This window comes from Orcinus orca, chromosome 13 (assembly GCF_937001465.1).
Source record: "Orcinus orca chromosome 13, mOrcOrc1.1, whole genome shotgun sequence".
NCBI lineage: Eukaryota > Metazoa > Chordata > Mammalia > Artiodactyla > Delphinidae > Orcinus > Orcinus orca.
In genome coordinates this window covers 8,192,267-8,218,731 of record NC_064571.1, presented here as the reverse complement: position 1 = coordinate 8,218,731, position 26,465 = coordinate 8,192,267, and the positions used below count along the sequence as shown (strand labels likewise).

Here is a 26,465-nt window from a genome sequence, read left to right as displayed (position 1 = left end):
CATCGTGCCAGCTGTGCACTCACATCAGTTTTCTTTTCTCATCCGTCAGAGGGGCACCTTCCAATGTTTGCTGAAGGGAAAGTATTCACGGTCAGATTTCTAGCATAAGGATCATGCCATCGACAGGTTTTATCTATTTCTTTGCTTGTACAAGCTGTTTGACATCACTGAGTCTCAATTTAGTCATCTTTATTTTTTTTATTTTCTTTAAATTAATTAATTTATGTATATTTGGCTGCATTGGGTCTCTGTTGCTGCGCGTGGGCTTTCTCTAGTTGCGGTGAGCGGGGCCTACTCTTCATTGCAGTGCGTGGCCTTCTCGTTGCGGTGGCTTCTCTTGTTGTGGAGCACCAGCTCTAGGCATGCGGGCTTCAGTAGTTGTGGCACGTGGGCTCAGTAGTTGTGGCTCACAGGCTCTAGAGCACAGGCTCAGTAGTTGTGGCGCACGGGCTTAGTTGCTCCACGGCATGTGGGATCTTCCCGGACCAGGGCTCAAACCAGTGTCCCCTGCATTGGCAGGTAGATTCCTAACCACTGTGCCACTGGAGAGGTCCCTCAATTTAGTCATCGTTAAATGGAGACAAAAATTGTAAATATCTGATGAGATTATTGTGAAGATTAAATGAGATGAAGTGTGTACTGGGTTGAACATCACATTGTAAAGGTTTTATAAATGTCAAGTACTTAGGTTTTTTATACTTTGTTTTAAAACAAGATTTTGGGGAGTTACTAAAACATGTGCAAAATTATAAGATTAACATAGGGTAAATGAGGAAGCCAGAGTTAGGAGGGACACTGCATCATTAAAGAGAATCATGAGGGTTTTAGCTTTCTTACATGGGATACCAACTTGGCCATTCATTCATTCATTTGCTGAATCAGCGCTTAACTTTGAGCAGCCCTTGGGAATTCCCTGGCGGTCCAGTAGTTAGGACTTCGCGCTTCCTCTGCTGGGGGCCCAGGTTCAGTCCCTGGTCGGGGAACTAAGATCCTGCAAACCACGAGGTGTGGCAAAAAGCAAAACAAAACAAACAAACAGAAAAAACCTTTGAGCAGCTCTCAGCATGCAGCATATACAAAGGAGTAAAAGACCTTGTTTGTGCTTCTGGTTTGGACAACTAGCCTGGAGAGATCCAACTAAAACACAGTGTGGCAGGAACTGGGAGAGAAATGGAGGAGGGCACGTGTGCCAGGGCTTGCCTGGGGGAGTAGCCCTCCCATACCAGCTGGGTTTGCAGTTACTTCCTGGGGGATCCTGATGACATATCTGCTTTGTGTTCATGTTTCAGCAACCACTTTGGAGCTGAATGTGACAAAGCAAGAAGATGGCCAAGATTAGCACCCAATACTCCCACCCTTCCAGGACTCACCACCTCGTGGTAAGGACCACGGACAGAGATCTCGATAGCATTGAGAACGGCCTCAGCAGGTAGGATGGGCTTTTAACTTCGTGCCTGGAACAGGTTATTTCCATAGCTGATCTAGACCTGGGGGAAAGACTGCCTTAGCCTGTGGGCAAGCGCAGGTCGGAGGGCGGGCTCTGTTCACAGCACTCCTTCTAACTTCATTTTCCATGTCCCTTACTCCTCACAACCCACACTGAAGTAGTTTTTATTCTCATTTTAGAGATGTGGGAAAATGAGGCTCCAAAAGTTACATAACTTTTGTAACTTTTTTTCTAGAAGGCAAGAAAATGAAGACTCATGTGCAGCTGATTAAATTCTACTGTAAAAATGTCCCCAAACAGCCACACTTTCCCTTGTATGCATCAAATATTTATCGGGCTCTGTCTGTGCACCAGCCACTGCCCTGGGCACTGGGGTGGAGTACAGATCAGATTAACTGTCCCTCACTTCCAGGAGAAGGCCAGGACTCAGCCGTGCTCATGTACCTGGGGGGAGTGGGCCGTGCCTTGCCAGCAAAGCCATCGGCCCCATCAGTGACATCCCAACACAGGCAGCCACATGGAAACCTGGGGCCTTGAGTTCTACTTCTAGCCCTGTTCCTAACTTACTAGTAGACCTGGGAAAACTCACTAACTCCTCCATGCCTCAGTTTCTTCAACTGCAAAATGGAGCAGCATTGGGAAATGGGAAATGGGAGAGTATCTATTTGGTGCAAATGGACTTACATTCTTATGTTTCTTAAATTCTCAGTGAGTTGAACAAGAAGAAGCTTTATTTCCAATATTTATGTTATTTTTGTCTCACAAATATAACACTTAAAACCTCCCTCCCATGAAAACTGCATATTATCTGACGGCCAAAAGTGCAATTACAGTCCTCAATCCTCGCACCCCTGGCACTAGGCCCTCCTCCATCGTTTCTCCTCACTAACTTATATATGTCACTTCCTCTCTCAAATGCACATTTGGTTTTTCCTACGTCTAGGTGCTTTGTCCCAGCTCCTTAGCAACTCGGCTAATAAGTGATAGACAGCAATTTCCCTATCTTTGCAAACTTCCGTAGTCTTTGGACCTCCACCTTCTGGGATTCAGGCAAAGGAAGGAAATCTCAAAGCATGGCAACAGATATTCCCTCCAACTCTTTTAAGTTGGTGCTTGGACCCAGGAAATTTGATAGACTCAGGGGCATCAGAAATTCTCACCCTACTCAAATTTCTCCCTCCTAACTGGCCGACTGTCAATACTTGTGTTCCACAACTGAGGACTCCTTCCTTTAGGTTAAGGCATTGCCCTTATTTAAAAGGAAGAGGAACACCATTAGGACAGTTATCTGCTATTAACACTTTGGTGTGCGTTAATAGTTTCTTTCCCACACCTGAGCTAATAAAACCCCCTGAAGAGGGGCTTCAAAGAGGATTGCGGCAGAGGGGAGAAAAGTCCCAAGCATGGAGCACAGCAGGAAGTCAGGCTCCCTGGGCAGCATCAGGCTCCTGGGATCTTGGGCCCAATGGGAGAAGGAAGAAGCTGTTAGGATCAAGAAGAATTTGAAGCAAATGGAACTTTTCCCCATTGCTCCCTTTTGCCTTGAGCGGGACAAAACCAGAGCATCTCGTGGAGCTTCCAGAGTCCCTGGAGTGTCAGTCTGTCTCCTCCCAGTGAGAAGGTGGGCCTGGCGAGTGGGCTGGGGCTCCTGCCCAGAATGCCTGCTTGACCCGACACCACCACGAGCCAGCTTTGCCCGACTCGCCCTGGCTCTGCCTCGGCCGGTGGCCGACAAGCTCCGTCCGGCTTGCGGGCTGTTCAAGAGCCTCTGGCTTCCGAGAGCCTCGCTGTGGGCTCACATTGGGTCCCTGCACGCTCCGGGGATAGATTGTCCACACAGCCAGCGCTCTGAAGTGATGCTCTTGGACAGTACTCTGCCATCTCACGGGTGAGCAAATGCCCTCCCCTCCCCCACCCGTATCCCCAGGCCAGCGTGGTGACCAACAGCACAGGCTCGGGGTCAGACTGCCGGGTTTGAAAAGTGGCTTTGAAAGCTGCTCAACAGCTCCAAGCCTCAGTTTCCTCATCTGCAAAATGGACTAGTACTGACCTCAGGGCAGAAATGAGGGTAAAACAGGGTACCCCTGCCACGCAGTGAGAGCTTAATCGGTGCTCACGGCGGGTCTTGGAGATGCTGCCCCTCCTCTGGCCTTCTCTGGTGTCCCAGCTGAAGCCTTCTTCACCTCCTCTGACCTCAGATGGCCCCAGCTGTCCCGACATCTGGAACGGGCCATTTCCTGCCTGTGCCCACATCAGGCTGTCTCAGCCTGACCACTAGCCGAGTCTCAGTGAGCTCCACGTGGGGCCGTGCCCAGCTACATACGAGGTAAAAGCTTGTTGACAGATTAGTACAGAATCCCGTGGAAACACTTGAGAGGTTTCAAAAGGAGAGAGAGGAAAAATGCTTCCTTTATGAGAAGCATTATCTCATGGAGGCAGGAGTGGGTTAACAGACAGAAGTTTCCAGAATGGCTCCTTAGCATCACCAAAGATTGAGAACAGGAGTTCAGGCTGGGGGGAGCAGCCTTGGGCCGGAAGGCTGGGTCCAGAGCCCGCCCCTGCTTCCCAGAGCAGCCCAACATCTGTCAATTCACAGACTAGTTTTCCCTGTAAGATTGATTTCAGCCAAGGACTCTGGCACAGTCACATAAAATTTTTAAAGTTTCAAATCGCTATTTGCAGGGAGGAAATGCTGTTTGAACAAATCGTAGATCTTTGCCTGAAATTCCAATCCTTTTAGAAAACTTTTGGGAGAAATAATTATGAATGTGTGTCCTTAAATATTAATCACTCTTTATCCTCAATGATGTCACACAGCTGTGCTGGGAACATAGGCATTAGTGTGGTCCTTTGCTGAGTGCCCCCCAAGGCGGGGAGTATCATTTCCCCGACCCCTGAGACATCCCGCCTCCCAGGTTTTTCACCAAGTTAGAGACCCAGGTTTCTGTTTCTCTTTTTAAATCATTGGGCCCATTTTCCTGGTGAAGAGTCATAAGGAAGGATGAAAATGTTTCCTTTGAACAAAAAAATTAAGTTTACACCTTGAAAAGACCAGAAATAAAAATGTCTTGAATTTTGCTTTTCCTGTTTAGATCTGTTTGGTTGACTCAGTTATTTGAGAGCTGGCTGGCATATTTTTGCAGATACTGCAACCGAGAAAGACTTCACAGTCTGCCACAGAGAATTGCAGCTGGGACCGAGGGCACCCCAAACCCCAGATCAGTCTCCTAGTGTAGCTATTTTAGGTGAGCTTCTGGGCATAAGGGGTTGTGTCCTACAGAGAAGGAGACTTCTTCATGCTTTACCCTGAACAGAGCCCAAAGCAATTTCCACAAAAGAAAACCATTTTCAACCTGCTTCCCCAGGACCCAAGACAAAAATGCAGTGACTTCAGTTCCCTGGTCACACGTGGCCGGGGCAGTACCTGCCCATCACTCTAGTTCCTCAGGGCTTGAGAGCAGGAAAAGTAAAATAAGGTATCATTTTCTCCACCCTTGTTCCAAAAGGCCACTTCTGTTTCCTCTTATGTCCCCAAAGTCACTGAAAGAAGACACCAGATCCACAGAGCACAAAGTTAATCACCAGTTCCCATTCTGATGAGAACCTCCGCTCCCTCCCAGTGACGAAAAAGCTTCACCTTGCGGACATTAATTCCTCTGTATAAATAAACTCAGAAGATGAGCTTTACAGGTTGAAAATGACCTTGTCTTTCAAAACAGTCACTTCATTTTGTTTCACCAGTTGCCCTTGATCTTGCTAGTTACTAACTTCACAGGGCTTCTTCCTGCAAAGGCACCATCACCACGGAGAACCGGAGACTGCGGGTAGAAGGCAACTTCATGTTGTCCTGGCCTGATCTGCTTGTTTTACAGAGACCAAAGCCTGTCGAGTCCTGAGCCAGCTCCCGGCCGGACAGTACCTGGCCCGTGCTCTCTCCTGCCTCTGTATTTCCCTGGGAGGTTCTGGATCCCTGATCTTGCACTGATTGCCAGAAGTTTCTCCCTTTTGGCAGTACCTGTGTGTCCTTGGGGACACAAAATATCACCTCAGACATTTGATTCCTCTCCTCCTAGCCAATCTCCCCTTCCATTTACCTCGTAAAATCAGTTTCTCTGAGGAATAACTAATTGGGTTTGCTATTTAAATTCCCCCAGGCATTTAACGAGGGTAGAGACTGTGGAGCTGGGAGAAAGACAGCAGGGTAGAACTCTGGGCATCAAGAAACAAGTGGGGAGATGCATCAAGAAGAAAAGGCCCCTTGGGTCCCTTGAACTTACATCGTATAAGACCCTTCCTATTCTTCACAGCTAAATGTGCCTTTCTGGACTTGGGTGTTTGACCAATACTTAAATCAATATGAAATCAATTTTTCCTTTGTTTTCTTTTCGAAGACCAGGAAAATTAAACTCAGGGAGGGTAAGTGACCAGCCCACAGTACACTTAGTTAATAGGTGCTGGGGTAGGAATTCGAACCCAGGCCTCCGGGCTCCCCACTACGCCGCCTCCCCTTCATGTAGGTGTCAAAGGTCCAGGGCACTTGCAGTAGCTCTCACTGCTGCCAGCTGCAGGCCTGCTTTGAAATCTGGGGTGAGTTCTGCCCTTCTCACCCACCCACAAGCCCTGATGTCATGGGCATTGAGTCCTTTGCTGCTGATGCAAATAAATCTGGTCTCAGGATGTACCCCCCCCCACCCCACCCACCCACCCCCCCGCCCCGCAATGAACAGAATCCAGACTAGGCAGAAGTGCTTGGCCGCCTGCTCGGTGCCTAGAGCTCCCTGAGGAGGGAGCTGCTGGTGGGGACAGAACACCTCGTCCTGGGATTGCCTCTAGATCTTCCAGGCACACGTTCTGTGGCAGAGCTAGAGCCCAGCTGTTAGTTGCTGCCCGCACCCCAACTCCCCACCCCCAAGCATGCCAGCTGCTAGGATCCAGGCACTGGAGAGATGGACTCACTTGTCCCCCTGCCGCCTCCTCCTCCTGTAACTGACCCGGGTGCCTTGCAACATGCATTCCCACCTTTGTAGTACACAGAATATTAGAAGCGCAAGGGTATTGTAGCTTCCTAACTGCAGCAGGGCCTCTGGTAGGGTCTCTCATATGTATAAGGATGAGGTGTGAGTGGTCTCTTATGAGTATAGAGAATTCAGTTAGGTGGTTTGGAAATAAAAAAGTCATGCCCACATTAGTGCAGCCAGGGGAATCAGAGCCATGTCTCTAGTGGCATGCCACAGGGCTCAGCTCTCAGCCGTGTCCTATTCAACTTTTGCTTTAATCAGTGCCATATATGAAAATACAGAAGGCAGATTCATGGAGTAGGTGAGAGCAGGCTTTGAAAGGAGATGGAACGGCATACAAATCTCAGCTTTGCCGCTTGGCTGTGTGACCTTGGGGAAGTTACTTAACCTCTCTGAACCTCAGTTTCCTCTCATACAGTTTTTATGTGGATTAAGTGATCAAATGTATGTGGCTGACATACAGCAAGCAGTCAATAAATGGCGTATACTTTGGGTATCACATCTGTGAATGAGACGGAGTTGGGAGGACCCTGCATACCATGGGTGCCAAAACATCAAGTGACTCAGATAAATGGGAGAGTCCAATACTTATTTCCAACAAATCAGTTGTACATGCATAAGACAAGGCCTTCTGGCTTAGCAGCAGCACATGTTATAAGACATTGGGTTTTGGATGATGGTAGCTGGTGATGGGGCAACAAAAGCGTGTCTTGGGCTCCAGTAACAGCAGGGTGGTTCTCAGTCTCTGTGCCCAGTCAGGCAAGAATACAGGAACCTGCTCACAGGAGAATGACCATGACAGGGAAGAGACTTGAACCTGATGAGGAAAGCCTGGGTGAGCTGATGCGTCTAGCCTGGAAAAACGAGGCAGCACAGGTGTGAGAGCTGTCCCTTCATGGAAGGCGGTCTTTTAGAAGATGAAGTTGCCTGACTCCATGTGGTTCCAGCAAAAAAAAAACACACAAAAAAGTGGATCCTCGATATGGGGAAGCTGAGGGAGAGAAGAACCTGCCGGCAATCAGGGCCGTGCAGAGAAGACCTGGAGGAGCCATGGAATGGTAGTGGGCTCCCCATGCTGGAGACGGCAGGGAGGTTGCAGAAAGGAAGAGGCAGTGGCTTGGCGGCTGAGACAGGGGATTCTGACTTCGAGTCACTCACCGGGGAGAGAGAGAGCCTTTGCCCTGACATTAATTCTTGCTTGCTTCTTCAGCCGTGCTGCCACCTTGTTAAGGCTGATTAGGCTGGAATAGGTCATGTGATCGAGTTAATTTGTCTTGCCTGGGCTCTCCAAGACTCATAGAATGAAATGCAAGTCCCTGGAGGCCAATGCCTGGATGGCTTTTAATCAGGCTAATCAAACTTCAGCCCTAGGAAGTTTTAAAAGAAAGGGAAAAAAGGAAAATTACACCCCAGCAGAGAGGTCTTATTCCAGGAAGTTCACCAAACACGAGGCTCTGCTGATGCTCAGACTGAGCTGTGGACACCTGTCCTGTGGGTGCTGTTGCTTTTCGCCCTGAATTGCACAGGTGAGGTCCCCGCCCCCCTTCCCTCCGCATTACAGGGGACACAGGTTAGGGCTTGGCAAAAGGGCACAGCAGAAATGGATTTTCATTTGAAAGCACTACACAAATGCACGTGGAGGGCTAGGCCAATTCCTTACAGTATGGCCGGACCCTCCTCTTAACCAGTGGGCTCCTGCAGTACCCACACACTACGACAGGGGGCAAGGGAAGACCCCCTGAAGGAGACGGCACTTGATCCGACTTTAGGAGATAGGATCTCAGTATGCAGAGATGTGTGTGAACCAAAATCCTTGCTCTGGAATCCTTGCATGGAAACAGCTGCTGTGGCTCCAGATGCAGGCCCGGGACCTCCCCCCCCCCCACCCCGCCCCCAGTGCTCTAATAAGGACCATTTGCTGCTGGCTTGCCCTTTTCACCTGGGCTATGGGCAGTAGCCTCCTTGTCATAAAGGAAAAGCCACTTTCTCCTGAAAGCCAGGACCTGCTGGCTGCTGCTGGAGTATGAACTGAAGTGGGGAGCTCTGGGGTGAGGATCTGTGACAGTAGCTTTCCTCTTTAAGCAGGGCATCTGGCCATCTCAGTCCTCAACGTGTCCAGGAGGTTGGAAATCAATGTCAAGGATGAGCTTGAAATCAATTTCGCTTGCTGCATATTTGATTTCCTAGGACCCACTTGCCATGTGAGGAGACACCGTCAGAACTGCAAGAAGGCATCACCATGGAGACCAGAGGACTGGCTGAATCCAAGCGAAGCTCCTTCACCAGCCAGGGGCCCGTCAGGTAACCGACCGGTCTCAGCCCTCACCTTGGGAAAGGGCAGACGGAGGCAGAAAGAAGGTAGATAAGTCTCAGGAAGAAATGGTGGTTGAGGGTAGGGTTGCAGATTTGGAGAAGAAAGGGGCAGGAGAAGCGGAGTCAGAAATCTATCAGGGAGTCATTTCCTCTTGGGTCAGGTGTTCCGAGCTCAGAAAAGTCTAAGAAAAACTGCCTCTATCTGAAATTGCTCTCATAAAAAGTGATATTGAGGTACTTGCTCAATTCTGGAAGAATTCAAGGGAAAAAAAGCCAACCAGAGAAGTTTCAGAAAAGAATTCAGAAGAAAGATCAGCCAGCCGTGGGAGACCGTTGGGTGGATCACAGTGGCACACAGAGGGCAATCGTGGCTCTGTCGGAAATAGCCCCTGGCAGGTCCTCACTCGTATGGGTCTAGACTTCATAGCTTATGTCCTCGCAAAAGTATTTGGAAGATTAACTAGGCTCCGAGCTCTGTCTCCCTTCTGATGACATCTGTCCTCCGGCTTCAGTAGCTGTACCACCTGAAGGAAGTCATTTCACCTTTCACATCTCATCTAAAGATGCATCCAGTAACATGAGGGCTGCAGCAGAGCCCAGCGCTGCCTTACGACGGGCGCTCAACAAATGTTGGGCTCATTATTTCCTTCCACTGATATTTTTTTTTTTACCAAAGCCAGAGTTTCATACAGTCACGTGTTCTACAGGTTTTGCTTAAGAGTATTGCAAAAAAAATTAATTTATCTAGTTATTCTTCATGTTTTTCATTGTGGAGGATTATTTATTTCACTAGCCACTTACAGCTGGGCTTTTAAGTAATTTCCAGTGTTTTTTGTCTTACTAATAAAATATCTTACTAATAAAAGGCCTGTTGGTCGTAAGTTAGAGAACACCTTCAACTAGCTCAAATGAAAAGGGTAGGGCTGGGGCAGGGGCTGGTGTAAGCTAAGATCCAGGCCACCTTGTGGAAACGGAGCCAGTGGGGCTCATAAGGGGCCGTGGGGAAGCAGCTGCCTTCCCTCTCTCGTTTCTCTAGCAGCATTTCATGATCTGTGTGCTTTTTGCCTGCGTGCCTCCTACGTTTCTGGCTTTCTCTGCTCACACCTCAGCAGACACAGGCTGAACACAGCCTTCACCATATGATCCTGAGTTGAAACACCCAACCCCATCTTGGAGTGGTTTTTAGTTCCGAGGCTTGAGTGACTCTGTGGGTCAGTCGTCCATCCCCGAGCCTGTTGGCTGAGGCTGGAGCTCCGGGGAGTATGACCTTGCTTCCCTCCCTCAGCAGAGGGAGGACGTGGGTGTGGGGAGTGTCAGAGAGGAGAGGTTGGGCTGGGCAGGCACCTTGCCATTCATCTGCAGCAGCCGCTGTAAGCATCTCTGTTCGTGGGATGTTGCCTCACTTCAACTTATTCCCTTAGGCTATGGTCACAAGTGTGTGATGGGGATCAAGGTATGTGACAATTCATGACTCCATGCCAGGTTGCTCAGAACTGATTTCTTGGGGACAGTGGCGTGCACAGTGGGTACCCAGTCAGGAAAGCTGAACTCCAAGAAATAGTTGAGTCTCTCTTTCCGTTCCCCCCTGGCCAAGACGGGGAAGCAAGAGGCAGGGCTGAGGGAAGCTTTTCTACAGAAAACTGAAGCTAAGATGAGCTCTGGGCATGTGGACTGCCTGGCCTCAGGTGCTTGCGGCCTGGGTGGTGTCCGCTCCAGGAGAGAGGTCAGGGCACATTGCACAGGAACTTCTGCACAGGGCTGGGGAGAAAACAAGAGTTTGTATGAAGAGCAATTCATAGGACAAGGGTTGGGGAAAGAACCTAGGTTGTATCTGGGTGCTTGTTCCTTTATACCTTGCTCTGAATTTTATCACTATTCGGAAATTGTATTTTTTACTGTGCCTATGCTTACCAGTCGTAACAAAGAGCTCTACATGGGGCAGAAGGAAAGATGAGCAGAAAAGCTTGCTAAATGGCCCATTGGCAGGATCGTGCCTTTGATGGAGTCCAGGTGTTAAAGGGACAAAGCCATAATGAAGAAATGTCCCTTATGGAGGAAGCTCCGTCCCAGGTGGTAGAGGTGGAGGGAAGAAAAGGCTCTGGCGAGTGGGGGCAGGGGGTGGCGTGCAAACCTGAGACCGGCCCTGGGACCCACATCCTGCCGGCATCTCTGCCCCTGCCCCAGCCCTCTGGGAGGGGGCTTCCGTCTCCTTCCACACCGCCCTCGCTGCGGGTCTGTGCCCTTCCAGGTTGTCACGCCTCATCATCTCGCTGCGTGCCTGGGCCGCCAGTCACTTACGCCACGAGGGCCAGAGGCCTGACTCTTTCCTGGAGCGTTTCCACGGAGCCGAGCTTAAGGAGGTGTCCAGCCGCGAAAGCCATGTCCAGAACAACGCGGGCAGCCAGGAGCCGCCAGACAGAGGGAGAAGGTAAGGGAGGCGGGGCTGCTTGCCCCAAACGGGGAGGGAAGCACCTGCTGCCCCTTCCGTGCAGCGTGGATACCCGCCGCCCCCCGGGTGGCCGGGAGCACCAGTCCCTCAGCTGTTCCCTGAAGAAGGGGTCTGTCCTGGGGGAATACTCATGCTCTAGGAGTCTCCACACGAGCCCAAGAAGCCGGGCGGGAGCGGAAACCCTTTAACCGGAGGCCCCAGCCTCATGGGCAGCTGACCCTGTCCTCCGCGGAGCTCCCGCTAGCGCCCCCTGGAGTTGGTGCTCTCAGAATCGCACCCGGGACGTTAGCCTCACCAGTCTCTCCGTTAAAGGACCCTCATCCTACTGACCTTGCACTGTGACCCACCTTGCTAAAAAACTGGGGCTTTTGTACCACGAACCTCAGGGAGTACCTAGATGGTACCCACAATTTTATGGATGGGTATACGTACATTCTTCTGGGGAAAAGGTCCAAAGTTTGGTTAGAACTTTGAAGGGGAACCGTCCTCACCCCAGGTTGGTTTAAGAACCATGGGGAGCACAGTAGGTGGGAGTAGGGTGGGGGATGAGAGTGTCTGCTTTTTAGTAGCAGAAGGGTCTGCAGAACAAGGGCTCTGAGCACCTTGCACGGCCCCTGCCCAGTGGGGAGCTTGTGGCTGGTACTGTCTGGTGCCTGCAAGTAGAGAAATCTGCAGGGGCTGGACTGACACCCCCAACCCCCCTGCCCCCACCCCCGCACAGAGCTGCTGCCTCCCCTCCCCCTCTTCTCGTGTTCTTGAGAAGTCACCCCAGCCTCTGGCGACCGTGGGTTGAATCCATTGTCGCTGAACAGCAGAGGGTCTCTTTAGGACCCTTGGGGCAGTTGGGGGAGAAGAGGTAACACGTTCAGGGGAAGCAGACCTCCTCTCAGCCTCACAAACAGGAGGACACTTGCTCAGAACCTGTTTTAAGGAAAAAGGGGCTTGAAAAAGATCTTCTGGCTGAATTCTCTAGGTTATGCCAGGGTTTAGAAGACGTAAAGTGTGAGAAAAGAAGCATGATTGTTGCAGAACAGACAGTCCCTGTATAATTTGCCAGAGAAAATGCTGTCTGGTTTGGAGTCAAAGGAACAGAAGGGCTCGGTTGTGGGCCCCTCGAAAAGGCAAAGAAAGCCCCTGGGGGGTAGAGCCCATGAAGCCTCAGGGGAAACAGATGAATCTTTTTGGAGCTTTGATTTTATTTCCAGATTTGGGGCAGGGGGTTATGTTTATTACAGGTTATGCAGTGCATTGCAAAATGTACAAGCGTATTTAAGATAAATTATGAGAGTTCAAAGAGATGTCTTGCCAGAGACATTAGGAGATGTACATTAGTCTTCTCTGCTGGGGAAAGGTGTGAGAATCTCTGGCTGAGAGCCGGAGGCCCAGTGGAGCGGCGTTCTCAGGCTCCCTTTTCCCATGAGCTTGGACTATAAACCCTCGGGCTCCCTGGGCTGTGGGAAGGGGACCGTGGAGGGCCTGGGTGCTGGCTGGATGTGTGCAGGGCCATCCCAGGTTCCCAGGGCCAGGCATCCCAGGCTGTGAGGGAGTACCAGGACCACGAGGCCCACATGCTGTTCGCTGCTGAGCCAGAAAGACAGGAGGGCTGGCAGCTAAGGACGAAGGGAGGGTGGAGGAGGAGGAAAGAGTGGGGGAGGAAAGGAGGTTTGCTAGCAAGCCAGCCAGGCTGGTTCAGTTCCTTTTAGGCAAGCAAAGGCTTCCTTGGCTTAATTGATCAAACTTCTTCTCCACAACTTTAGACTCATGGAGATGAACATTAGACTCTGCCCATTTCCCTATATGACCAGATTAATGGAGGGATGACCCCATCAGAACCAGGCCCCAACTATGCCACCAATGCCTGGTCACTTGCTGGAAGGTTCAGAGTGGGCAGGTGAATGCATAGGGGCAGGATGGGAGCAGATCAATCAGGGAGGCTTCCTGGGGGAAGAAGACTTTGAATTTTCAAGGCCAAGTCCCATTAGCAAAGCAAAGTGTATGCAGAGATGGGTCTTAGTTCTCCTGTGGGTTTGGCCCGATGAGATTATGGCAGATTATGGTGCAGCTCACGGGCAACTGCACCCCAGAGAGCTAAACTTTCCTCCGTAATCTCACACTTTTGATTCCCCAGGGGAATTTTAGATGATCTGAACCAATCCTGAAACAAGCAGTTAGAGCCACATCCTGGATGGGGAGAGGGAGGCTTGGGAGGGATGAGCAGAAGTACCAAAAAGGCATTTGGCTGGATGTTCAACATCATAGAACAGGTGCCCTGAGAGTCAGGCTGGAGTGTCACCAGCAGCTGGCTCTGGGCCCCGGGGTCTCCTGTCCTGTGAATGGTCTGCAGTCACCACAGACAGGCAAGCTGCCCTCTAGCCCTGTGAGGCCAGGCTGGCTTTCTAAAACCAGCTGTCAAAGATGTGAACTGGCAGGTGAGCTCAGGGAGATCACGCCTTTTCCTAAAGAACATCACCAAGTACCGCCCAATCCAGCTTTCAGTAAACGTGCTTGGTTGTGAAACCAGCCCCCACCTTCTACCAGATTCTCACATAGATCTGGGATGGCAGGCCCTGGAGTTCTAAGATGAATGTGGGGCAGGGGAAGGGGGAAGATGGGCTGAAACCTGGGGCAGCTCTGCCCAGAGTCCTTTTTTTTTAATTAATTAATTTATTTATTTATTTTTGGCTGTGTTGGGTCTTCGTTGCTGCGCGTGGGCTTTCTCTAGTTGCGGCAAGCGGGGGCCACTCTTCATCGCGGTGCGCGGGCCTCTCACTATTGCAGCCTCTCTTGTTGCGGAGCACGGGCTCCAGACGCGCAGGCTCAGTAGTTGTGGCTCACGGGCCTAGTTGCTCTGCGGCATGTGGGATCTTCCCAGACCAGGGCTTGAACCCGTGTCCCCTGCATTGGCAGGCAGATTCTCAACCACTGCGCCACCAGGGAAGCCCAAGAGTCCATTTTTTTGTCCTGAGAGCTGGAAGCGGCCCCTGTGATGGGGTTTCCAAGGGAAGGGCCCTGTGACAGCCATGTCTCTGCAGAGGGGGCAGCAAGTTGCTGCTAACTATGTCCATTCTGGTCCAAGGAGCTTGGCCTGTTCACCCAGGAGCACCCAAGGGCAGGCGCCGCGCCGGGTGGTCTCTGTGCCCCCCCCAATAGCGCCTGGCCCACTGACTGGCACGTGCTAAAACTGGAGGACATTGAGAGGAATCGAGGCTAGGATGCTGGATGGGATTCAAAGAGTTAATCCTCAGTTATTCAGAAGCCTCAGTTTACCCAGGTGTTCATCCTCTCCCCTTCACCAACACTAACTGTCACAAAACAATGTCTGTCCCTGACAATAACAGTTCCCTCTGTTCAAGCTGTGTGGAAAGGCCCGTGAGACAGGGGATGGGAGTCCCAGAATAACCGCCTGGGGGCAAGGGGTCCCCAGCAATTGGACTTGAGTTCAGATTCCCATGCTGTGCTCTCTTTACCTCCCCGCAGTGACTGGCCCCTGGCCAGAAGCAACACCAATGCCTGCAACAACTCAGAGAAGGAGTGAGTACCTCTGCTCCCTCCCACTCCCTGCGGCCAACCACCTCCCTGTAGACACCCCAGCTTTGTACTGCTACCTCCCCCAAACCCCACCAGACCATTCTAGGGTCCTGCTCCTTCCATTGGAAACCCATCCCCATGGACAAATGGGGAGAGGGACCTGGTCTGTGTGACTTCTTTGGGCAGGTCCTTTTATCTCTGTGTCTCTCATTGTTCTCATCTAGAAAGAGAAGGGGTTGGCTCGGTAAACATGTTCAGTGCTAACACCTCCGTTGCTATGTATCTGAAGGTGCAAAGCTGGAGTCCCTTTACAGAGCAGTGGCTAAACCTCCTTCATGATGAGAATGCACTTTCCATTCTGCATCCTCAGGCTCCTGTGTGCCGGTGAAGTGCCCTTGTCTTCAAGCCAATTCAGGCCAATGTGGAGGGCGTGATCGGGACAGTGGAAAGAGGAGATTTAAATAGTGCCAGAGATTAGCCTCTTGAAACCGTGACCCACCGTAATTCCTTCCTGCCACCCGGCGCTGAGCGGGCAGAGCAGTTTGCTGTGTGATTCTGGCAGCCTCACCCAAGAGCCCAAGCAGACAGTGTGCGTATGTGTGTGACCATGTTTGTGTGTGAACACGTGTGTGTGTGTGTGTGCCCCGCTCTCCAGCCTTCCTTTTTAGAACACCGTGGAGGTAGGTAGCGGAGGGGGGTCTCAGCTGGAGCTTAGGGGGGAAAACCATCCGTATCAGCCAAGAAATGCCAATTCCTTGACTTCCGGCCGACCGAGAACTGTGCCGAGGCTTCTTCTTGTTATTTCCCTTTGTTCTTCTGATAGAACTTCTTTCCATTCCCCTCCGTGAACCTTAGTTGCATTTGGGGGCTTTTTTGTTTGTTTTTTAAATGTATTTTTTTAATTGAAGTGAGTTTACAATGTTGTGTTAGTTTCTGGAATACAGCAAAGTGATTCAGTTACACATACGTATATTCTTTTTCAGATTCTTTTCCATTATGGTTTATCACAGGATATTGAATATAGTTCCCTGTGCTCTACAGTAGGGCCTTGTTGTTTATCCATTCTATATATAATAGTTTGCATCTGCTAATCCCAAACTCCCAGTTGATCCCTCCCCCATCCTCTCCCCCTTAGTTGCATTTTGTTTACATAAATTGGGACATCAAATCCAGAGACCCAAATGCCAACAGTCAAGAAAAATGAAATGATTTAATCTGCAAAATGATAGCTACTGTGATATGTGTTTGATGCCCTTGGAAACCTGGTGTTGAGTCCCGCAGTCAGGCAAGGCTCAGGGCACCAGAAACCTGATAGGTAGAGGTCTTGTGGGTGGGTCCAGGCTTCTCCATCCTGGGGCTGGGATGTGGGCAAGGATGGTGTGGATGCCGTCAGCTACCTCAGGCTCTTATAAATCTTTTCCAATGGGCTCATATCGTGGGTGCACACTGCAGCCAAGGACCGAGGGACAACATTGGGGGCTGCCCCCAAATGGAGCCACCTGGGTACAAAGATACACAAGTAATTTTTGTGGACACCTTCCCCCATTCTTCCACCACATTTCTAGCATTTTCACTTAGTCCCATGGGTTCTGAAAGTTTCTTTCTCCCGATCAATCTGTTCTCAGCCAAAACCAGCCTCATTGTGTAGCTCTGTGTAGGTCCCCTGGGGCAGTGCTGGGTGGATTCCGGGACACAGCTGGATGGCACGGGGTCTTCCCTAGGCCCTCAGCAGGTTAGTAGCCAGAGGAAAGTCCAAAGCTTGTAACCTGGGGCCACAAATCCTGAACAAGGGTGGCAGAGCCTGGTGTAATTAAACTCCCAGCAGGGCTAAGTGTGCCCGATAAGCTTGTGAGTAGCGCCCTCTGCTGGTGTCTTGACATTAAGACTTCAGCTGCAGAAAGACTAGTAGATTCAAAACAGGATGGGTGAGTGTCCTTGCTCTTCTCACTTAAAGATTCTAACAACTTTTGTTCTTAGTTTATTAATATGCTCATTGTCAAAAACTTAGAAAACACAGAAGAGCACCCACGAGCATACACCCATAAAAAAGTACACTTTACGTTAGCAGTTGAACCCCATTATCAGAGACAACCCCTCTTCACCTGTTGGCAAATATCCCTCCAAGTTTTCTCTAGGCACATATGTTGAATAGATAGATACATGGATACATAGATACACAGATACATAGACAGATGCAATATGTTTAATATATGACCTGGTTAAGTGCATTTGCATCCCAACTCAACCACCTAAGAGCTTTGTGACCTTGAGCAAGTTACCTGACCTCTCTGTGCATCAGTTTCCCGACTTGTGAAATAGGGATTGTAATTGGCATCTTACAGAGTTTTGTTAAGACTAACTATTCTAATACATGTGAAGTGCTTACAACAGTGCCTGGTACATAGTTAATGATCAATCAGTATTGACTACTGTGGGAAGCAGAGTAATTTCACTACCACAACCTCACCAAAAATGTTTCCATCCTAATCCCTGGAACCTGTGAGTAGATTATTTTACATAACAAAGGAGACTTTGCAAATGTGATTGAATTTAAGGACCTGCAGATGGAGAGATTATTCTGGATTATCCAGGTGGGCCCAATGTAATCACATGAGTTCTTAAAAGCAGAAGCGGGAGGTAGGAGAGTGAGTCAGAGATATGAGACGGAAGGAAGAGAGATTCCTAGTGTGAGTGGGACTGTCCTGCCATTGCTGGCTTGGAAGATGGAGGAAGCTGGGAGGGAGGCCTGAGCCACGGATGCAGCAGCCTCCAAAAGCCAGGGATAGCCCTCCACCTACAGCCAGCAGGAGAACAGGGACCTTGGTCCTGAGCTTCAAGGAGCTGGATTCTGCCTGCAGTCCCAGTGAGCAGGAAACAGATTCTCTCCAGAGCCTCCAAAAAGGAACACAGCCTGAGGGCACCTTGATTTTCATCCAGTCAGATTATACGACTTCTTCCAATCTCCAGAACTGTAAGAGAATGAATTTGGGTTGTTCTAAGATACTACACTTGTGGTAATTTGTTATGGCAACAGTAGAAAATCAATAACACAGCTTTCGATCCCAGAAGTGGAGTGCTGCTGTAACAAATACCTAAAATGTGGAAGTGGCTTCAGAATTGACCCTAGGCAGGATCTAGAAGAATTTTAAAGAGCATCTTTTTGTTAAAAAAGCCTAGATTGCTTTGAACAGGTTGTTAAAAGAAATATGAATGTTAAAGACTCTACCAGTAGCCCAGGGAGATCAGCTCTGATGCTTTGTGACCTAGAGGGGTGGAATAGGGAGGGTGGGAGGGAGGGGATATGGGGATATATGTATATATATATATAGCTGATACACTTTGTTGTACAGCAGAAACTAACACACCATTGTAAAGCAATTCTACTCCAATAAAGATATAAAGAAGTGGGGAACAATCATCAGAAAAAAAACTATAGCAGTGAGGGTTCAGAAGGAAAAATGGGGAGCATTACAGAGAAAAACCTAAGCTGCCTACATACTTAATACCTAAATGGTCGAAACAGACTATTAGTAGAAACCTGGACTTTAGGGGTGCTGCTGGTGAGGGCTCCTAAGGACGTGAGGAGCAGGCTTTCAGAACCTGAAGGAAAGGGGATTCATGTTGTTTAGTGGCAAAAAGCTGAGCGGGATTATGTCCCACAAGTATGGGGGAAGCAGAATTCGTATGCAGTGAGCTTGAATATTTAGCTGAGGACATTTCTAAGCTAAGGTACCGAGGGTGCAGCCTGGTTTATTCTTGCTGTTGATGGTAAAACTTAAGAAAGAAATTGAGGGAAGAACTGATAAATGAAAAGGAAACAAGACTTGATGACTTGGGAAGTTCTCAGCCTGCTCAGATGGCAAAAGAGAATAAGTTTTAAAAAGTCACTGTCAGGAAAGCATGCCTTCAGGAAAAAGCAGGGATGCGGCTGAACTTTTGCTGATAACTCGAAGGTCAAAAGCGCTGAGTCTTCAGTCACATAAAAGACCCTCTGAAGAGACCAAGGGTGTGAACCACGGCTCATCTCACCAGAAGCCAAAAATAGAGAAGAGATTTCTCAGGAAGATCTGTGGACGAGCCTCTGTCTAGTGGCATGGATCCCTCCGGTATACATGACCCATTAAGGTCTGGAAGATTTTATGGCAGCAGAAACGCTGCCAGCTTGGACCTGAAGGATAGAAACAGTATAAAATGAGGGAGAACTGTTAGACCTCTAAATTCTAGTTGCAGAAAGCAGGCTGATAAAAAGCTACTCAGCTACAAGCAGGTGCTACCTTTCATGAAAAAGGAAGGATGACTGAGGGCGGAGTCATGAGCTAGAGAGGTTTATTCTCAGGCCTTGAGACATACTGGCCCATGGCCCTGCTGGATTTCGAAATCACTTGGAACCACTGACTCCTTTTGTCCTCCCATCTTCTCCCTTGCTGAACTAGAATATCTACACCTGGTGTCCTATGCCTTCTGTGTTTATGGAGGCGATTCGTTTCTTTAGTTCCACAGGTAGGGAGGACTCGTGTCTCAAATGATTCACACCCAGAGTTCCCACACACCTGATTTAGATGATGAGATTTGGGACTTCTGAACTGATGAGACTTAGATGATAATTTTGGACTCTGAGTTGATGCTCTAATGGGATGAGGCTGGGGGATCTTGGAATGGGGGTGAAGTCATTTTGCACATGGGATGCAAGGAAATCTTTGAGGGCCAGTGAAGACTGTAGTAGGTAGCCCGGAGGTGCCCATATGCTAATCCCCACATCCTGTGACTATGTTACCTTACTTGGCGAAAGGGAGTTTGCAGATGTCATGAAGTTTAAGGACCTTGAGATGGGGAGATTTTCCTGGCTTATCAAGGTGGACCCAGTCGAATCACATGCATCCTTAAAAGTGGAGAACCTTTCCCAGCTGCAGAGAGATGGCATCTTGAGAAGGACTCAACCCGCTGTTGCCGGCTTTGAAGATGGAGGAAGGGCGCCATGAACCAAGGATGCAGCAGCCCCTAAAAGCTGGGAATGTCCTCAGCTTGCAGCCAGCAAGAAAATGAGGATATTGGTCCTATAATTGCAAAGAACTGAATTCTGCAGACAATCCAAGTGAGCAGGAAACAGTTTCTCCCCTAGCGTCTTCAGAAAGTATTACGGCCCTGCCGACACCTTGACTTCGATGAGACCCCTACCAGGTCTCTGACCTACAGATCTGCAAGATCATACATTTGGGCTGTTTTAAGCCACTAAGTCTGTGATAATTTGTTCTGGCAGCAACAGAAAACTAGTACAGCTATTATTAGAAAATCTTTTGTAGTCTACTTTTTAACTTAGCGAAATCTGAGGAACATTTTCCCCTGTCACTGAATATTCTTCCACAACCTCGTCGTAAGTGGCCTCATAGAATTCTGTGGTTGATGAAGAATTTCCTCTGTTGTATGATCAGACTGTTTGTGCTGTGACTTAGAAATAATGGTGGTGATGATTCTTCTGTATGCATGTTTGCACACACCTTTGATGATTTCCTGGGGAAGTGCTGTGTAAAGTGCATTGGTCCTTTTCAAGGAGTGTTTAATTAGCAGACACTTACTTCTCAGCCCTTCCTTCCTCCAGGGGAAGGAACAGGGGAATCAGAAGGGCCTGCGGGTGATTCCGGGGGGTGCCCTGAGGCAGGCAGGGTCTTTTACCCTCCACCCTTGTTTCCTCGGCTGTTCAGTGGGTAATAACGCGTGCCTTGCAGGACTACTGTAACCGTTAATAGGTAACCCTTGTAACTGTGTCCAGCCCATGAAGGATGTGCAATGAAGAAGGGGAAGCAGAGCAAAGCTGTGCGTTGAGGAAACATCTGCCCTTACAGGCCCTTCCTGCCGATGCAGACAGGAGGGCGAGACCCCACCTGCAGCGCCACATCCAGCAAAGTCTGGAAGCGTCTGAGCGCGGCTGCATTTGCCTCAGACGACTTGAAGACTTGCTGCTGCACAGCACACCTGTGCCTGCCTAAGGGTCTTGCTTCCTTTCTGTCCCCTGGCTTTCCCACCAAGGGCCAGGTTTTCATGTGACCCCAGAACAATGGAAAAGCCACCCCCTTTCCTCAGAACAAAGAGCGTTCCATGTGACTCCCAAAACCCTGAGTGACTTTTCCACCGTAAAGGTGTGGATTTGGGTTTATTTCCCATTACCTCAAAAGTTTCCAGTCTCAAGCTGCTGTGACTTTCTAGGGACTCACGGAAATAGGTCAGAAATGGTAGAATATTAGACTGACCCGTTGTGTACATTTCAATGTATACAATGGATACTTCAGTGGAGGTGGTACCCTCCCCCTTCAGGAATAATAATAATGATATTATTCATGAAACCAACAACCTCATTTCATCCCAGTGTGCTAGAAAGATTGGTTTCCTGCACCACGCCCTCTCCCCCGTGTCACTGTGGCCTACCCTCTCCCCGTGGTAATGACCTTGGTATGTGAAAATTGCTAAATGTCACCCTGTGTCATCCAGTGACAAGGCGAAAAAGGAGAAAGAAAAAAAGGAAGAGAAAAAGGAAAACCCAAAAAAGGAGGAGTAAGTACTGGGAGAAACTGCCCCCAAAGAGGGGGTTCCATGGTCACAGCAGGCCTGGTTCCACACCACCCGGCCCTGGCCCTGGGGAGGAGAGAGATGCAATCAGGCCTTAGGGTCAGCCCTGGAGAGAGGGCTGCTTAGGGCTACAGAAAAGGAGTTGGTCTCAGGCAGGGATCAGGCCTGCTGAGATCACGTGAGGGTCTCGTTCTGCAGGGAAGGTCGGGGAGCCCAAAGGGGGGCTTGTAGGTAGGCAGGTTTGTCTCCAGCCTCAGGTGAGCAGTTAGGGGCTTCCCTGGGAGCCTGCTCCGGTGCCCTTCCCTTGGGCATTCTGTTTGCCCACAAGGTGGCCGTCCACACAGTGGAGTACATGGAGCCCTTTTCCTGGGTACTAGAAAACACTATATTCACAAACTTTAATCCAAACCCAGTGGCAATGAGTGTTGGGAACGTCCAAAGCCCAGTTAATCAGCTGCTGATCTCGGACTTGCTGAGTTGAGGTGAAAACAGGCAGCTCAGGGTCCCCTCTGGGGTGCGGGAGCAGCTCTGCAGGCCTAGGCGGGCATGGGGGGCAGATGGGGTGGGGGAGGAGACGCGTGGACCCAAAGAAAGATCTCCAGTACCACCTATAAATTCCAATCCTCCGAAAATCCTGAAAATAAACACCAAAAGCACCCTAAGCTATTTCTTCCATTCAGTGTTGGCTGACATACCTCGATGATTCCCAGGTTGGTGGTTTTTGGTGGAGAGGCAGGAAATGTCTTTAGAACGTCTGCACGATTGCAGTTAGTGAGGTGGAAAGAGCACATTCCCAAGGGAGAGCTCTGGGCTCCCAAGCTCCCAAGTTCAGTCCAGAGAGGAGCTGTCTCAGAACCACCCAGGACAGTGATTAAGTGCACATTTCCAGACCCCAGTCCTGGAGGGGTCTGGCTGGGCCTGAGAGCTGGCATTTTCACAGAGCTCCCCGAGGTGGTTCCAACATCACTGCTCCAGTTTCCTCCTCGGCACCCTGAAGGCTATGGATGATACCCCAGGACACGGGAATGTCATCACTGTCATTTTGTAGTCACCGGTGGCTTCCTGGGGCGCTGAGCTGGGAGAGAAGGCGTTCGGAGTCTGCCCTGCTCCCAGCCTGGGTGGGGGCACCCATACAGGGACACCCATGTGACCCCCCTGGGACTGACCGCACCCTATCTGGGAAGCCATCTCTAGCTGAAGCCCACAGTTGCCCTGGGGTCTCTAAGCTAGGCCGGGTCTCTAAGCCTTTCCAAAGCTGTGGTCTTCCAGCACACTGTGCTGCTTGTGTGTCGGTGTTTCCAGAAAGAAGAAGGACACCACCGTGGTGGACCCCTCCAACAACATGTACTATCACTGGCTGACCATCATCGCCGTGCCCATCTTCTACAACTGGTGTCTGCTTGTTTGCAGGTAGGGGCGTGGGGCGGGGCCTCAACACAGAGCTCTGAGTCCCTGGCAGCCACCGTCCAGCTGCATGTGCCTCAGTTCCTCCTGGGTTCCCTGAAGCACTGGTGGAGGCCTGGCTTTGAGATCAAAACCATGGTCCTGGCACCTTGGAGCCTCCTTGATGGAGTTGCAGGAGGAAGATGCAAGGGCGAGCCGTTGCTCTTCTGAGGGGAAGTGGGAGGGGCTGGGTCACTCCTGGGCTGACCTGCAGGACAGGGATGCAGGCGCCAGGCGACATTTTCAGGCTGTTGGCTGTGGGCTTTGGGTTTTCTGAGCCGGTTGGGATGCAGGGTGAGCTGCTGCTCTTGTGAGGGCGGCCGGGACCTCGGGGCGCTCCCAAACTGCTAATCTGTGGGGACGGATGTGGCTTGTTCTGTTGTTAATCTCTCAGAAATTGTTATATCTTTGTTGGCATTTAAAGGCCCCAGAAAGGGCAAGTTCTCAGCCCCTTCATCTGAGGCCTGGATAAACTGCTCCCTGGCCAGGGGAGGGGAGCAGTCTTGTCGCTACTGCTGCGAGGCAATGGGGCCCACTCTTTGGGGTCAGTCCCAGCTCTTCTTAGGAGCCCGGTGACCTTGAGACAGAAAAGCTTCTGAGAGCCTGGGTCCCCTCATCGGGGCTGGGACGCTGATGCTGGGGAGCAACCCTGTGGGCTGGGCTGTTAGCGGGATGAGCTGACCCCAGGTTTGTAGCACAGAGCTGCTGCCCGCCTTGGTCCCTCCCCGCTACACACCTGCCGCTTCTCACACTTTTTTAGGGCCTGTTTTGATGAGCTTCAGTCTGAGCACCTGATGCTTTGGCTGGTCCTGGACTACTCAGCCGACTTCCTCTATGGCTTCGATGTGCTAGTCCGAGCCCGGACAGGTGAGTGGGCCCAGGGCCGCAGACCCCACAGCATGATTCAGGGGCCACCTGGGGGCCACAGGGCAGGTTCAGGGAGATCCAGAATGGTAGCCCTTGGAGTTTCTCTTCTTGGACAGTCAGAGGAGCCAGGGCATGTTACCCCATGGCTTTTAGATGAGGTGTAATATACTAAAAGTATATTAGTTTCAGAACTAAAATCTAAAACAGGGCCTAGAGGGATATGACTTCCTTCAATTAAGACAGGCTGGGACCTGGGACCCTCTACCAGAGTGCTTGCACTTGCCGCTAGACAAACATCTCCTCTAGCAACAGGACACAAAGAATCTGTAAAGGACTAAACATAACTACATGTATGTGCAGACCACCTAAGCCCCCCCTCCAGCCCAACCCACCAACCCACCCCCATATCCTTTAAGGGACAAGCTCGCTCCCACCCCTCAGGGAGCAAGCAAGGCCACCTGCTATTGTTTTCACTCCCTTGTGCTGCAGCATGAGTCCCAATAAAGGCCTGAATTCCTCATCTGGACTCTTATCAATTTCTGTTGATTAAAGAGTCCGAGGACCCCAGTCGGTAACAAGATCACCTCTAGTTGTGAGTGGGGGCTAAAGCCCCACCCATGCCTCAGTCTCCAAGCTGGGCCTCCTTGGGCCTCCTTTTTCTTATTTTCACAAAGACATCACATATGCTGGTGGAGGCCCTGCTTGTCATTTCCAAGAGTTTTAAACTAAAAACTGTGCCATGGTTGTGGATGCAAAAACCACTGGATCACAGCAAAACCTCAGGGTGGCTTCATGGTGTACAAAGCATTCCAAGCACGTCTTGTTTTCTCATGAGAACTGCTGCAGAAGACGAGAAGTGTAGACATGGTTATCTCCATCTTACTGCTTTAGAAACTGGGGCCCAGAGATGCTGAGTGGCCAGCCTAAAGGCCACAGTCACCACCCAGCAGGCCAGATGGGTGGCCCCCCTGCTCCAGAATTAGTGCCCTGCATCATAACTTAGAAGATCTCAAGAACACAGCTTGAGGCTTGCCTGGGTGACTTGGCCAGTCCTGGTGGCCTGCCACTCCATGGTTACACGAGCCTATGGAGATGCAAGAGTCCCGTGGGTGGCTGACTGGTTGGGGGGACTCCCTGCATCAATCAGGCTTCGGTGGGACAGGCAGCCCTCACCCAGACATCGACCCCACCCCTTTTTGTGCTTGGTATTGTCCTTGGCAATCTAAGATTCAGCAGAAGGCTGGGAGAGAGAGGGGGACAGGTAGGCACAGACACCAAGAGGCCATGGATCATACTCCAGGAGAAAAAATAGTCAGAATTGAGACAAGATTATTAAGGAGGTGTTGAGGAGTCCCAAGGCACACGAGTGCAATGTAATGATCTAGGCACTCAATAAACACGAGTGTAACCAAACAAATAGGGGATGGGGAGCTGTGAAGCCAGGTGTCCCTAATATGTGATGACAAACTTGATGTTTGCTTTTCACAGAGGGGGCAGTCCTACCTCGGTCTAGCCCTCGAAGTGTGGCCCTGGACCAGCAGCATCACCTGAAAGTTGTTAGAGATGCCCCAGACCTATGGGACCAAACTCTGGGGACAGGTCCAGCTCTGTGACTTACAGAGCCCTTGGTGTGTTGCTGTTGCTCACCCAGATCTAAGAAGCATTTGTTACATTAGTCTCTGCACTCTTTTGCATGTTTGAAAATGAAAGAAAGAAAGGAAGAAAGAGGGAGGGAGAGAAAGGAAGGGAGAGAGGGACGAAGGGAGACGGCAGGTCATGGCCTATTTGGTGGATTTCACCAGTAATAACGCTTCACGACTACCAAGGTCCAGCCCATCTCCAGACCAGGGTGGGTCCCAGGCTTCATGTGTTTTCAGAGCCCCTTGGGTGACAGTAATGTGCAACCAGGAAGGAAAAACACTGTGCTCCTGGGCAAGGTTTTAAAAAGATAGGTTGCAGGACGTCCCTGGTGACTCAGTGGTTAAGAATCCGCCTGCCAATGCAGGGGACACGGGTTCGAGCCCTGGTCTGGGAAGATCACACATGCCGCGGAGCAACTAAGCCCATGCGCCACAACGACTGAGCCTGCGCTCCAGAGCCTGTGAGCCACAACTACTGAGCCTGCGTGCTGCAACTACTGAAGTCTGTGCGCCTAGAGCCCGTGCTCCACAACAAGAGAAGCCACCGCAATGAGAAGCCCACGCACCGCAGCAAAAACCCAATGCAGCCATAAATAAATAGAGTTTAAAAAATAAATAAATATAAATAAATAAAAAATAAAAAGACGGGTCATACGCCATCAGTGATTTGTAAAGTCAGTTTGCTAGGCCATGACCAGTGTTTTCAATTTTTTTTCATAAATTTATTTATTTTTGGCTGCGTTCAGTCTTCATTGCTATGCGCAGGCTTTGTCTAGTTGCATCGAGTGGGGGCTACTCTTTGTTGCGGTGCATGGGCTTCTCACTGCAGTGGCTTCTCACGTTGCGGGCTCTAGGCGTGCAGGCTTCAGTAGTTGTGGCTCACAGGCTCTAGAGCGCAGGCTCAGTAGTCGTGGCGCAGGCTCAGTAGTTGTGGCGCACGGGCTTAGTTGCTCCGTGGCACGTGGGATCTTCCCGGACCAGGGCTCGAACTCATGTCCCTTGCATTGACAGGCAGATTCTTAACAACTGCACCACCAGGGAAGCCCTCAAATTTTTTATTGTTAATATTTTCAAACATATACAAAACTGAGACAGTAGTGTTATGAATCCCAACATACCCTTACCCAGCTCCAAATGTTATCAACATTTTGCTCATCTTTTTTCATTTATCCTCCCACTCCCTGGTCTTGTATGGAGTT

General features: G+C 50.2%; 1 protein-coding gene across 2 annotated transcripts in view; it reads left to right on the top strand.

Moving 5' to 3' along the window:
* CNGA3 (cyclic nucleotide gated channel subunit alpha 3) overlaps positions 1-26,465 on the top strand; it is a 43,359-nt gene that overhangs the window by 13,528 nt on the left and 3,366 nt on the right. The window contains exons 2-8 of one of the 2 annotated variants that reach the window (XM_049695926.1): positions 1,290-1,429; positions 8,653-8,766; positions 11,027-11,206; positions 14,705-14,758; positions 21,239-21,301; positions 22,619-22,726; positions 23,520-23,626. In XM_049695926.1, the coding sequence (XP_049551883.1) occupies positions 1,326-1,429; positions 8,653-8,766; positions 11,027-11,206; positions 14,705-14,758; positions 21,239-21,301; positions 22,619-22,726; positions 23,520-23,626 (730 nt within the window). In that variant the 5' untranslated portion in view covers positions 1,290-1,325. The remainder of the gene's footprint in view (positions 1-1,289; positions 1,430-8,652; positions 8,767-11,026; positions 11,207-14,704; positions 14,759-21,238; positions 21,302-22,618; positions 22,727-23,519; positions 23,627-26,465) is intronic. The other variant, XM_049695927.1, reaches the window with a different exon arrangement.